The 15026-nt window shown below is 46.6% G+C and overlaps 1 protein-coding gene across 1 annotated transcript in view; it reads left to right on the top strand.

The window, feature by feature from the left end:
* LOC126199614 (lachesin-like) overlaps positions 1-15026 on the top strand; it is a gene marked incomplete at its 5' end in the record, with an annotated part of 448647 nt that overhangs the window by 174372 nt on the left and 259249 nt on the right. The window contains one exon of the mRNA XM_049936541.1: positions 13651-13779. Coding sequence (XP_049792498.1) covers positions 13651-13779 — 129 coding nt within the window. The remainder of the gene's footprint in view (positions 1-13650; positions 13780-15026) is intronic.

The raw sequence follows: 15026 nt of genomic DNA, 5'->3' as shown, positions 1-15026 counted from the left end.
TCCCTCGTCAGCTGACGCTGCTATCGAAAGGACGGGTTTATATCGATAGCAGGTTGGTGGCCATAATGCTCTGGCTGATCCCTTTAAAATAACGGCCACCAGTGAGAGTGACACAGCAGCGCGTTTCGTCTTACCTGATTTAGTTCCTGAGAAACTAAATCGTATGCAAAGAGATTGTTACCCTCCAACCATAGCTCACTGTGCGTAAACTTAATCTTAGGATGACTTCCATTTCAGCTGTCAGTTTGTCAAAGATCACGACAGAAAGATTGCGGTGTTCTATTTGAGGCACATTTAAGTAAAGCATGAATAAAAGGAATAATACTGGTAAGTAATTATGTAACACTGTCGTTAATAGCAAACGATTATTATTCACAACTATGTACTCAGATTACAGTCTTGTGATTAGAATCTGAGTTACAAAACCAAATTACTATCATCACAAAAGTAATCCAATATTATCCATACAAGACGGAGCTTGCATTTTGCATCTTTGACATGGAAGGACTGAGGATATAATAGGATGAAACGAAGTTAAAAATGATACAGTAACCAGTCTCCTAACATTTAATACTTCTATCTCTTCAAACCTACCTCACTGCATGTGAAGACGGGGATACAAAAGGACAACCTACCTTCAAACTGTAGAATGTATTTCAGCATTGATTATACTTTTAAATGATCTCAGAAAGTCTTTTTGCATGTCGTGGAGACTACTTAAAACTATGTCTCTCCGTTAAATGAAAGTGATTTCATCCGAGCAGCGTGCTTCCTCAAATGTTGGTCCTGAACCAGAAACACCTAACCACTTGATTGCATTGAACAACGAATGTAATGGCTGATTTCCTTCGAACAAGGTAGACTAGGCATGCAACTGTTAACTCACGCTATTGGCTAACGGCCAACCACTGACTGAAGACTAGATTGCTATACAACGAGGGTGGCCGAGCGGTTCTAGGCGCTACAGTCTGGAACCGCGCGACCGCTACGGTCGCAGGTTTGAATCCTGCCTCGGGCATGGATGTGTGTGATGTCCTCAGGTTAGTTAGGTTAAAGTAGTTCTAAGTTCTAGGGGACTGATGACCTCAGTAGTTAAGTCCCATAGTGCTCAGAGCCACTTGAACCACTTTTTGAACGATACAACGATTGAGCAAAAAGTTGGCAGAAGTATCTGAATTGATATATGTTGAAGTCAGTATCTCACACACTAATGTAAAGCATTATTACAGATCAAAAACCAGGTAAAATAGGGTGTGAGAAAATTAAGGAGCTGGCGGGCACCTTACAACTGGTCGATAATATCAGCGTCAAGCTCCTGAAGCTGTGTTTTCCCGCTGTTCACAGTGGAAAAACGATGCCAGTTGTGCGTACGCTGTTTGTTTTGTCAGGTGCAGAGATGCTCATATTCCATTGTGTATGGAGAGTGTCGAAAGGATGCAGTTTGTTCTTGTACGGTGTATGTGGCCAGATATTCCAATAGACGTAAACCATCTCGGCAATTATTCATCAACATCTTCAACCAGTTATGTGAAAGTGGTAGTGCCACACCTGGGCAACGTTACAGAAGGAAACAAGTGATGACAGAAAAGGTGCAAGTTTAAGTTCTTGCTGCTGTTGCAGTTAGCTCCCGCCCAATCGCACGCGGAAGTATATGAATCACGCAAGTGTCCTATGCATTTTCGATTGACATAGATTCCACCCCTTTCACACCTCTCTACATCAAGAGGTGCATGGAAATGGTTTTGTGAATCGTGTTAACTTCTATGCATAGGCAGTAAGACAAGATACTCCAGATATGTCACGTATCTTGAAGCCACATTTACCAGTCATGGCAAGTAAACCGCAGAAACGTGCAATATTGGTCAGTTGGCAATCCCTGTTCGCTTCGTCAGATGGAACGTCAGGACCCATGGAGTGTAAACGTGTCGTGAGGTATAGCGAACAATTAGCTCATAGGGCCATGTGAAGTAGACGGAACAATGAATGCGCACATGTATCGCAGCCTCCTAGTAGACCGTGTTCTACAGGTGCTGTAAGACGTTTCTCTGCACCGAGTGAGGTGGCGTGGTGGTTAGTACACTGGACTCGCAACCGGGAGGACGGTTCAAACACGCGTCCTGCTGTATAGTCCGAACAAGGCACAGCCAGGGCAAGAGCACCACAGGCGCAAAGATGCCAGCTGGTTCCCGTGCCATGGAGACTCGCCAATCGCGCGAGTTCCACCAGCGCCACGGGCGGCGCTGAGGACGAAGATATCGACTTCACCTCGCCCAGTTGCCGGCCGAGTGTTTTTTTTTTTTTTTTTTTTTCCCATCAGTCTACTGACTGGTTAGATGCGGCCCGCCACGAATTCCTTTCCTGTGCTAACCTCTTCATCTTAGAGTAGCACTTGCAACCTACGTCCTCAATTATTTGCTTGACGTATTCCAATCTCTGTCTTCCTCTGCAGTTTTTGCCCTCTACAGCTCCCTCTAGTATCATGGAAGTCATTCCCTCATGTCTTAGCAGATGTCCTATCATCCTGTCCCTTCTCCTTATCTGTGTTTTCCACATATTCCTTTCCTGTCCGATTCTGCGCAGAACGTCCTCATTCCTTACCTTATCAGTCCACCTAATTTTCAACATTCGTCTATAGCACCACATCTCAAATGCTTCGATTCTCTTCTGTTTCGGTTTTCCCACTGTCCATGTTTCACTACCATACAATGCTGAACTCCAGACGTACATCCTCAGAAATTTCTTCCTCAAATTAAGGCCGGTATTTGATATTAGTAGACTTCTTTTGGCCAGAAATGCCTTTTTTGCCATAGCGAGTCTGCTTTTGATGTCCTCCTTGCTCCGTCCGTCATTGGTTATTTTACTGCCTAGGTAGCAGAATTCCTTAACTTCATTGACTTAGTGACCATCAATCCTGATATTAAGTTTCTCGCTGTTCTCATTTCTGCTACTTCTCATTACCTTCGTCTTTCTCCGATTTACTCTCAAACCATACTGTATACTCATTAGACTGTTCATTCCGTTCAGCAGATCATTTAATTCTTCATCACTTTCACTCAGGATAGCAATGTCATCAGCGAATCGTATCATTGGTTTCCTTTCACTTTGTATTTTAATTCCACTCCTGAACCTTTCTTTCATTTCCATCATTGATTCCTCGATGTACAGATTGAAGAGTAGGGGCGAAAGGCTACAGCCTTGTCTTACACCCTTCTTAATACGAGCACTTCGTTCTTGATCGTCCACTCTTATTATTCCCTCTTGGTTGTTGCACATATTGTATATGACCCGTCTCTCTCCATAGCTATCCCCTACATTTTTCAAAATCTCGAACAGCTCGCACCATTTTATAATGTCGAACACTTTTTCCAGGTCGACAAATCCTATGAAAGTGTCTTGATTTTTCTTTAGCCTTCCTTCCATTATTAACCGTAACGTCAGAATTGCCTCTCTCGTCCCTTTACTTTTCCTAAAGCCACACTGATCGTCACCTAGCGCATTCTCAATTTTCTTTTCCATTCTTCTGTATATTATTCTTGTAAGCAGCTTCGATGCATGAGCTGTTAAGCTGATTGTGCGATAATTCTCGCACTTGTCACCTCTTGCCGTCTTCGGAATTGTGTGGATGATGCTTTTCCGAAAGTCAGATGGTATGTCGCCAGACTCATATATTCTACACATCAAAGTGAATAATCGTTGTGTTGCCACTTCCCCCAATGATTTTAGAAATTCTGGTGGAATGTTATCTATCCCTTCTGCCTTATTTGACCGTAAGTCCTCGAAAGCTCTTTTAAATTCCGATTCTAATACTGGATCCCCTATCTCTTCTAAATCGACTCCTGTTTCTTCTTCTATCACATCAGACAAATCTTCACCCTCATAGATGCTTTCAATGTATTCTTTCCACCTATCTGCTCTCTCCTCTGCATTTAACAGTGGAATTCCCGTAGCACACTTAATGTTACCACCGTTGCTTTTAATGTCACCAATGGTTGTTTTGACTTTCGTGTATGCTGTGTCTGTCCTTCCGATAATCATTACTTTTTCGATGTCTTCACATTTTCCTGCAGCCATTTCGTCTTAGCTTCCCTGCACTTCCTATTTATTTCATTCCTCAGCGACTTGTATTTCTGTATTCCTGATTTTCCCGAAACATGTTTGTACTTCCTCCTTTCATCAATCAACTGAAGTATTTCTTCTGTTACCCATGGTTTCTTCGCAGCTACCTTCTTTGTACCTATGTTTTCCTTCCCAACTTCTGTGATGGCCCTTTTTAGAGATGTCCATTCCTCTTCAACTGCCTACTGCCTATTCCTTATTGCTGTATCTATAGCGTTAGAGAACTTCAAACGTATCTCGTCATTCCTTAGTACTTCCGTATCCCACTTCTTTGCGTATTGATTCTTCTTGACTAATGTCTTGAACTTCAGCCTACTCTTCATCACTACTGTATTGTGGTCTGAGTCTATATCTGCTCCTGGGTACGCTTTACAATCCAGTATCTGATTTCGGAATCTCTGTCTGACCATGATGTAATCTAATTGAAATCTTCCCGTATCTCCCGGCCTTTTCCAAGTATACATCCTCCTCTTGTGATTCTTGAACAGGGTATTCGCTATAACTAGCTGAAACGTGTTACAGAACTCAATTAGTCTTTCTCCTCTTTCATTCCTTATCCCAAGCCCATATTCTCCTGTAACCTTTTCTTCTATTCCTTCCCCTGTAACTGCATTCCAGTCGCCCATGAATATTAGATTTTTGTCCCCCTTTACATACTGCATTACCCTTTCAATATCCTCATACACTTTCTCTATCTGTTTATCTTCAGTTTGCGACGTCGGCATGTATACCTGAACTATCGTTGTCGGTGTTGGTCTGCTGTCGATTCTGATTAGAACAACCCGGTCACTGAACTGTTCACAGTTAGACACCCTGTGCCCTACCTTCCTATTCATAACGAATCCTACACCTGTTATACCATTTTCTGCTGCTGTTGATATTACCCGATACTCATCTGACCAGAAATCCTTGTCTTCTTTCCACTTCACGTCACTGACCCCTACTATATCTAGATTGAGCCTTTGGATTTCCCTTTTCAGATTTTCTAGTTTCCCTACCACGTTCAAGCTTCTGACATTCCATGCCGCGACTCGTAGAACGTTATCCTTTCGTTGATTATTCAATCTTTTTCTCATGGTAACCTCCCCCTTGGCAGTCCCCTCCCGGAGATCCGAATGGGGGACTATTCCGGAATCTTTTGCCAATGGAGAGATCATCATGACACTTCTTCAATTACAGGCCACATGTCCTGTGGATACACGTTACGTGTCTTTAATGCAGTGGTTTCCATTGCCTTCTGCATCCTCATGTCGTTGATCATTGCTGATTCTTCCGCCTTTAGGGCAATTTCCCATCCCTAGGACAAGAGAGTGCCCTGAACCTCTATCCGCTCCTCCGCCCTCTTTGACAAGGCCGTTGGCAGAATGAGGCTGACTTCTTATGCCGGAAGACTTCGGCCGCCAATGCTGATTATTTATCAAAATACAGGCAGTGGCGGGGATCGAACGCGGGACCGAAGACGTTTTTGATTATGAATCGAAGACGCTACCCCTTTTTTTTTTTTTTTTTAAATCTTTATTATTGAACAAACGGAGAGTATATATATATATATATATATATATATATATATATATATATATATATATATATATATATATATATATATATATATATATACACAAAGCAAAAGTTCTTCAAGGTACCAGTTAAACATATACAAATGAGTGTTAGGTAAACAAATTATTAGAAGAACATTAAATACAACAAAATAGAACATATCCTGTTTTCCTTTTTTTTTGTTGTTCTTTTTGTTTTGTTTTTGTTTTTGTTTAAAAAATTGTATTGAACAAACTAAAAGTACATATATATTCACCATGCAAGAGTTCTTCAAGGTACCATTTAAAAATATACAAATGACTGTTAGGTAAACAAAAAAAAAATATATATAGATATATATACTAAAAAAGAAAAACATTAAATACAACAAAATATAACATATTCTGTCTTCTTCCTTTCTGAAAAAAAATTTTTTTTGTTTTGTTTTTTGTGTTTGTTTTTGGTCGATGCATGAGAACGTGGATAAGGGTGTTGCATCATGTGACAGTAGGCATGGTACACCCCAACTTTGAGGGGGGTCAAGGAAGACGCTGCGGAGATAACCGGCAAAAGTTTGTCGGTAAGATGGTTTTCGGGTGAGGGTGTTATGCGCAGTCACAACTTTGTACCAGAAGTCAAGGACTGTATGTGGACCACTCTGAAAGAGGTATTCTAAAGCTTGTCCTCGAAACCAGATTAGGGTATGGTGCTTAGCAAGAGGGTAGTGAAATGTCTGGGGCAACAGCAGGAAATCCGGGGTTACCGTCGTTGGCGGGGCACGGAGGTAAAAGCCCACGATTCGTTGGATGAGGAGCCATACGTTTTGTTTCAGGGGGCACGTAAGACGGTGCTCGTCGGTGTCTTCGAGCTGACAGTCAGGGCAGAGTGGGGAGGTGGCCAGTCCTATGCGATAAAGTCGACTATTAGTCGGGAATTTTCCATAGACTAAAACATACCAGAGTGCAGACACAGACGACGGTAAAAAGGGTGCATGCACACACCCCCAAACCGTGCGCCAGTTAATGTCAGTATGCTGTAGCACCATGGGGTCGCAAGGGTTGGACAGCATAAACAAACGATAATAATCTTTTGTACGGGGAGGACGGGTGACTGGAAGATCCGCCCGAACGTAGCTGAGTTCCATGAAACAATTGGCGACGTAGTACAATAATGGAGAAATAGGTGCCACATTGATCGGTGGATCGAGAGAAGCTGGTCGGAGGATATCTAAGAGACTGCGTGTTAAGGACGGGACCGGCCCCTGCCAGTGCCGCAACAGAGTGTGGACAAAGAGTGCAGAAGAGCGTGCCCGCACGTTGATGAGTCCGAGGCCACCTTTTGCAGGAGGCAGTGTTAGAGTGGTGTAGCGGACTTTGAAAAGTGCCCCTGCTGACACGAAATATCCAAAGGCTGATTGGATGCGGCGGCCAAGGAGTAACGGCATTGGGAGGATCTGGGCGACGTGTACCAGTTTAGGGGCGACATAGATGTTGACATAGGACACACGTTGGAGTTGGTTTAAGTTACGGTGCACTTGACCGCGGACATGGAGCCGAATCGACTGCAAAAGCCGCCAATAAGCCAGGGCCACTGTGCGGTGTGTGGAGCTCGTAAATTCGATACCCAAGTAACGAAGGGTGGCACTGACTGGGAGTGGGGTCGGCACCATAGCCGGGAGGCCGCGCCCAATGGGCATCATAGTCGATTTACGGACATTAAGAATGCTACCAGAAAGACGTCCATACTGGTGGATCCATTGGATGGCGTCGTTGAGTTCCGTGGAGGAGCAGGTGAGAAAGAGGAGATCGTCCGCATAAGCCCTACAGTGAAAGGTGTGGTCACGCAAAGTGAGGCCCTGCAGTCTAGAGGTAAGTCCAGTGATGAGGGGCTCAAGTGCAATGGCATATAGTAAAGTAGGCATAGGGCATCCTTGACGCACAGAGCGGCGTATAGGAATCGGTCCTACAAGCCTCCCATTGACTTGTACCATCGAGACCGCGGGAAGTAGTAACCGGCGAATGGCATCGACAAAAAGCAATGGGAACCCCATACGTGTCGCCACCATGAGGAGGAATGGGTGTCGAACGCGATCAAAGGCACTCGTGAAATCGACGGATACCAGTGCTGCACGAAGGCGACAAACCGACGCCAGTGCAATGAGGTCACGGCATTCTCCTAGGGCTGTTTGTAAGGTGGCCCCACAACCACGTGCAGTCTGCTCAGGTGAAAGGACCGTAGGTAAGACGGTGCGTATGCGCGCTGCTAAGAGGCGTGCATAGATTTTATAGTCTGCATTCAAGAGTGTAAGGGGGCGATAGGCAGAGACATGAGACCCTCCCTTCGGTTTAGGCACAGGTAGAAGAATGCCAGTGACGAATTCAGGTGGAATTGGGAAGGACGGAGTAAAGAGTTCCTGAATCATTTCCGTCCAGCGAGGAAGCATTAACGTGGTGAACGCCCGGTAAAACTCCACTGGGAGACCATCTGGTCCGGGTGATTTGTTCTTGGCCCCTTTGTTGATCGCATGTACCACCTCTTCTGCGGTGATTGCAGACATCATGGACGTTGACTCCGCTACGGTGAGGGTCCGATCAGGGGAAGGACGGAGATCATCAGGAATGGGCGTCGCCATCGGTTCATCATCATAAAATTGGCGATAATGTTCAGCAAAGGCAGACACGACTGCCGCCTGTGTTGTGTGGTGAACACCATCGGAGGTCGTGATGTTGGGGACGAAAAGCCGACGTCGACGACTATGGTCGGATGCGGCATGGATTGTGGATGGGGTTTCGTCGTGGAGGAGGTCTTGTCGTCGGGAACGCACCACGACACCATGCAGTCGTGCACGTTGAAGAGAGAGGAGACGAGCTTTAGTACGTTGTCGTTCCCTGTGGGTGTCTGGTGATGGAGGGAGCGCATCGAGCTCACGGAGGACGGCGTAGTGAAAATTTGTGGTGTCTCGACGCCATGCTGCTGCTTCCTTGCCACATTGTATGAAGGCCTTTCTGATCGCAGGTTTGGCACATTTGAGCCACCAATGGAACGTGGATGTGTACTGCGGAAGGCGTCTTTCGCAAGACGCCCATGTAGTGGCAATACATTGTCGGCAGTGTGGATCATTAAGGAGGGAGGTATTAAGCTTCCAGTAACCTCTGCTGCGCCACACTGACTGAGGTGGCAGAGCCAGGGAGCAAATGACGGCGCAATGGTCCGAAAATGCAAGGGGCCATCGTTCAGCTTGGGCGACTTCATTGCCGAGGTGAGCAGAGACATAAAACCGGTCCAGTCTGCTCGCAGAATGTGCTGTATAATGGGTAAAACCGGGGGTATTGCCATGAATTTTCTCCCAAACGTCCACTAGATGAAAATCGTTGATTAAGGTGAGCAGCGCCGGGCATGGCGAATAACCAGGCACTTGGTCCTGCGGATGGAGGACACAGTTGAAATCGCCTCCCATGATAAGGCGATCATAGCGTCCAGAAAACAGGGGCGCCACGTCATGTCCGAAGAAAGTGGACCGCTGCCGACGGTTCGTGGAGCCAGACGGAGCGTAGATATTGATGACGCGCGTGTCGAAGATGGTAACAGCCATGCCTCTTCCACAGGGAAGGATTGTCGTGTCCGTGAGTGGGATTCCTTCGCGTATGTAGAAAGCCACTCCACGCCCTGATGGATCACATGTGGACGTGTATGAGTCGTAGCCGTAGACTGGTGGTAGTGTGGCAACGCGTACTTCCTGAAGAAGGGCGACGTCGACGTCAGAGGCCTGAAGCATGTCACATAGGAGTTGCAGCTTGGGTGCAGTGCCGATCATGTTGATGTTCAGTGTGGCAAACCGGTACGTTTGTTTCAGTGGTGGTGGACGCGCATCTACCATCACCAAGGGAAGTAAGAGGAGGGCACCGACAGGAAGTCCCGTCCCATCAGCTGCAATGCCTCGCTTTTGATGTTAACAGGCAGCCTCGTCCGGCGGAGGTAACTCATCCGGAGGAGGGGGCGTACCTTCCTCAATGTCGTCGGCCCATGCTCCTGTGCCGTGGGTCTGTCCAATGTCCATGGGAATTGCGTCGTGGTGAGAGAGATCTGGAGTTGTCGGCGGGGAGACAGGCGTCTCAACCGGCGCACCGATCGTTACATTGTGCGTGGCGACCTCCATAGTGGTCCCGTCCTGCGGAACGTCTTGTTCATCTTGAAAGTTGTCCGCCGACCTCTGCGTGGAAATGTCGGCTGGTTGGGTGTCGTCTTCGTCGTCGCGGGTGGCAACGCTCTGAGAGCCCGTGGGTGAACGGCGACGGCGTTTGCGTCTACGTGGCGAGCGTTGTTTGCGCACGTGTTCCTCAGTATCGGACGACGGCAAGGAGGAGCGTCGACCTGGTTCGAAGGCGTCGGTGGGTACAATGAAATTGTCAAACAGGTGTTGTGAAGATGTACTGGTCTCCTCAGCGTCCGGTGCGGGAGCCTGTTCGGCGGCAAGGTTGTCAGGTGGGACGTCTGCACCGTCCGTTGGTGACTGGGACGGTGGGACGTGCCGATCGGAAGGACCGGGCGACGGACTGGACGAAACTGTAGACGTGGCAAGAGCCGCTGCGTAAGTGACCGGTAGGGCGGTCATCGTGGGTGTGACGGACGCTTCCGACAACGGGAGCTGCGCGACACGTCGTTGAATGCATTCAGACCGTAGGTGACCTTCTTTCCCGCAACCGGAACAGGTCCGAGGTTGGCCGTCGTACATTATAATGGCACGGCAGCCTCCGATACGTAGATAGGAAGGCACGTGTTTCTGCAACTCGATGCGAACCTGTCTAACACCGTTTAAAACTGGATAGGTCTGAAATTGGACCCATCGTTCGGCAACATGTTCCAGAACGTTGCCATAGGGACGGAGCGCCTCGATGACGACGTCTGCAGGTAGTTCGAACGGCAGTTCGAAGATCCTTATCGTCCGTGTGCCGAGACCTGCGTGATCGACGGTAACGGGTCCGACGTTGCCGTCGCAATGACAGAAGCGCAGTCCACGTTTTGCCTCTTGAAGCACCTTGTCGCACGCCGCATCGTTGATCATTTTGACGTAGACGGTACTGCTAACTATGGACAAGTGGATACCAAGTAGATCCGTTGGTGGTATTTTAACTTCATCGCGTATAAATCGTTCTACCTCCAGGGCCTTGGGTCGGGCGAAGTCGGAACAAAAGTTGAAACGTAATGTCTTCTTCCGATAGTTGTGCGCCATGGTGGTCTAGAAGGAAAACGGCACTTACAGCGGCCGAAGTAAACACAAACACACCGTGCGCGCCTCGCCCGCAGCGCTCTGGCGCGTGACCGCCTCGCAGCACTGCCGGCGGCAGACGCCCCTAGAACGCTACGGCCGTGTACAATCCGCCAATAACCGAACGACAACGGACAGAAGCCTACTCGGAAGAGAGAACAGTTCTCGCTCACTTGGTTATAGTTCAGGGCTGACTTAGACAGGGAACGTCGTTTAGTGAACTCCTAGAAGTGAACAGACAGTTGTTGTAAAGTGCATTTGCTATGTACTGTGAAGTTTACCTACGATTATTTGCACTTAGACATTGAGGGCCTTTTTGTGTTATATTGGAAGCAGTGTTGTAGACTTCATTATTCAACCAATCACAAAGATAAGTAAACCTTTTATCTGTGATCTTGTTACTAATTTGTTACTGTGTTGTACAACCTTCGTTCTCCTATCCTGTTACCTGACCTGGGGGCACAGCTGTGTAATGGTGGTAGGGAGAAATTGCCTTAGAAGTGTACTTCACCAGAAACCGTTTCACGAACTTCCAAACTCGGCCCACCGTAACAACAGTGGCAACTCGGCCTCCACAGCAGTAGCGACGAGACCTTTACAAAACTGGCGACGAGGGTTTACAAAAAAAATTCGGCCATCTTGACTGAAGTTTTCTGTGATTTCCCTAAATCGCTTCAGGCAAATGTCGCGATGGTTCCTTTGAAAGGCCACGGCCGACTTCCTTCCCCGTGCTTCCCTAATGTGATGGAACCGATGATTCCGTTCTTTGGTCCCCTCCCACCCCCCCCCCCCCAAAATCAACCAAGCAAACAAAGTCCCTCTAGAGACTAGGAGGAATCTATGGTACCAACACGACGGCAGTCCAGTTCATAGAGCACGAAGTACTACAGCATGTCTTCACAAATTGTTTCCAAATAGTTGTACCGGGCGCACAGGACCTGTACATTATCCATCCTGTTCCATGAATTTGACGCCTACAACTTTTTCTGTGGGGAAAACTGAAAGAATTACCTAGAAAAACATACAAACTACACCCGATGGTATACAACGACGTATTACTGCGGCCTGCCTGGGTACCACCACTGAAATGCCAGCACATTTGCAGCAGTCATTGCATACCGGACTGGGAGCGTGTATTGCCGCTGGTGGAGGTCATTTTGAATAAAACCTATGATGTCAATTGTGTCGTTGCTGGTCAGAATCCACAGAGCTAGTGTATGCACTTGTGTTGGTCTTTAGTGTGCGCCACCACAGGTATTGTACAAGTGTCAGACTGGGAGCTTTTCAAAATATGATATCTCGTAACCGTCTCGCACTAGATTCCTGCAACAAACTCGACTGACATTACAATTTACCCTATTTTAGTATGTTAATGTGAGTAGGCATTGTTCCATTTAAAAAAGTTTAGTTGTTGATTGGCTAATAATACGAGCCCCTGACTACTAATCCATTATGTGCAATCCGCATATTAACAGCACCTTCCATTTCTGCATTAATTGCTATCCACGTTTTTGGTGATTCACCTTGTTTATCAAAATGTGTGTGTGTGTGTGTGTTTGTGTGAGTGTGTGAGTGTGTGTGTGTGTGTGTGTGTGTGTGTGAGTGTGTGAGTGTGTGTGTGTGTGTGTGTGTGTGTGTGTGTGTGTGTGTGTGTGTGTGTATGTGTGAGTGTGTTTTTCAGTGTGTGCACAAGTGTACATTCAAAATCTCCTTCAAAACCCCAAGATCGATTTCAACGAAATTTGGCACAGAAACAGCAGGTCTCACGACTATCACCACTATGTTGTTTATAAATTGTAGCTCCAATAGGAGCGCAACTAGGGGCAGAATCTTGTATTTTCCAGCCTGTGGTGTATAGTCTGCCATATGTGATAAACAATGTGTTGGATTTTGTATCAGCATGGCTTATTATCTTGCTTTGTATGGCGGTGTGTATGTCAGGGGCAAATAAATGATTTTCAACCCGTTGATGTGTAGCCAGCCCTGCATGACAGGCGTGTTGGAGTAGTAGTATCGGTCTGCTTTATAGAACTGTATTGCATTGGCTACATATTCTGATGAGGATGACTGGGAACAGGTTATGATGGATAGACGAAGGAATGGATAGACTGAAGAGGTGAGTAAATGGACGGAGAAAAGGGAGGAGGAAGCGAAGCTTGAGGCAGGTGGAAAGTGTGGAGGGGTAGTGGGCTGGTGGGAAGAGAAGAGGGGGAAATGGAAAGGGAGAGGCGGTGAAGGATACTATTGGATGGGGGAGGAAGATATAGTCAGAGAGAAGAGTTGCAGGAAATAGAAAAACCGAGAGAGAGAGAGGAGAAGGCGTAGAGGCAGAGAATGGGTAGGAAGAAAATTAGAGGGGTAGCACGATTATGTGGACAGAGAGAGGGAGAAAGAGGTGGACACAGGGAGGGAAGGGAGAGGTGTCGAACGCACAAGCAGGCGAAACAGCTGGGGAAGCACTAGTAAATTCTTCTAACTGTCACGCTGGTGGTCTTCAGACACCGTTAAAAACGCTAAATATTGAAGCACTCACTTCCTAGATAGCTAGTCCTTTCTTAGCGAAAGCCGCCACCCACAACAGGATCTAAATGTTAGTTATTTTAGTTTATAACATTTCAAGTATTTTATAACTTGATGCAGGAATACACACAGAAGAATTCTAATGAGACTGACGCCGGTTGCGCGAGCCTACGTATCTTATCCGGTGCTGTAACGAGTGCTCGGTGTTGCAGTGGACACGTACAACGGGAGCACGCTGCCCTTCTGGCGCATGGACCGCCGCCAGATGGGCGCCTTCCTGTGCATCGCCTCCAACGACGTGCCGCCCGCCGTCAGCAAGCGCGTCACGCTCAACGTCAACTGTGAGTACCGCACATCGTCTCCACTCTGCTTACAGCACACCTAAACACTGCATACAGCAAAGGCATTCTGTCAGCTGTAGTCCTCTGCAACTAGAGTTGCTGTATACCTTCTGTGCTCCTAACTAAGTAAGGAGTGTTCAACAAGGCGCTAAGCAAGGCTTTTTATAGCCTTAAACGTTCAGTTACACGCGCATTCTTGTGGCTGTATGCAAATCGATGCCGAACAAGGCCGAATCACAGTGTTTCGTATTCTTTCAATTCTTCATCGTCACCGGACTAACAGCAACGGAAACGTTACTCGATTGTTTATTCCCTGCGCCCTTTGTGCCGGCTTCATAGTTTTCACATACTGCCAGTGCCTTATGCTCAGAGGAGCAAGTAGTTCTTTCTTCCCAGTGCTGAGCTCGATTATAAAATTAATTTGTGATACGATAGGAGAGTTTAGTTCTGTGGTACAGCGTCCCGGTATATTGCTGATAACGGTAATCAAAAATAGTTCAAATGGCTCTGAGCACTATGGGACTTAACTTCTGAGGTCATGAGTCACCTAGAACTAGGACTACTTAAACCTAACTAACCTAAGGACATTATACACATCCATACCCGAGGCAGGATTCGAACCTGCGACCGTTGCGGTTGCGCGGTTCCAGGCTGTAGCGCCTAGAACCGCTCGGCCACCCCGGCCGGCGGTAATTACATTATATTAATCACATTACGTTACATTAATGGTAATTTAGTACACTTTCTCAACGCGTAGAGCTGAGAGAAGCAAACTGTGAGATTTTTTTTTTTTTCAAAGAACAGCCAACAAACATAAAAGGGTCTGATTTCTGTCGACAATCATGTGAAGCATAGCATTATATTCAGTCAGAGAAGAGGCCCTGCATATTTGGAAATAAACATTTACTAAGGAAACATCGACCTAACTATGATACTGTGTACGAATGTGGATTGTAGCACTGGCCACGATACTGCAAGGAACACAAAAACCACCATTTTTATATTGCAGTCAAACAATGATATAAAAACCACTCTTTACTGACTTTACCTGCAGAGCTATAAAATCAAATCTGAGATCAAGGGATTCCTCTAACCTCGACTTTGCTATCTTCATATACCCTTTTGGCGCACGTCTATTAGAGGTTCTGAGTCCGTCATCTGTCGCGGTACTCGTTTATCATAATGGTACCTCAGCGCTCATTGGTCAACTGCGAGCATTTTATCAACCGTGTGCGTTTTACCAACTG

Source organism: Schistocerca nitens, chromosome 8 (assembly GCF_023898315.1).
Source record: "Schistocerca nitens isolate TAMUIC-IGC-003100 chromosome 8, iqSchNite1.1, whole genome shotgun sequence".
NCBI classification, from domain to species: domain Eukaryota; kingdom Metazoa; phylum Arthropoda; class Insecta; order Orthoptera; family Acrididae; genus Schistocerca; species Schistocerca nitens.
This window is presented reverse-complemented; position numbering and strand designations above follow the sequence as displayed.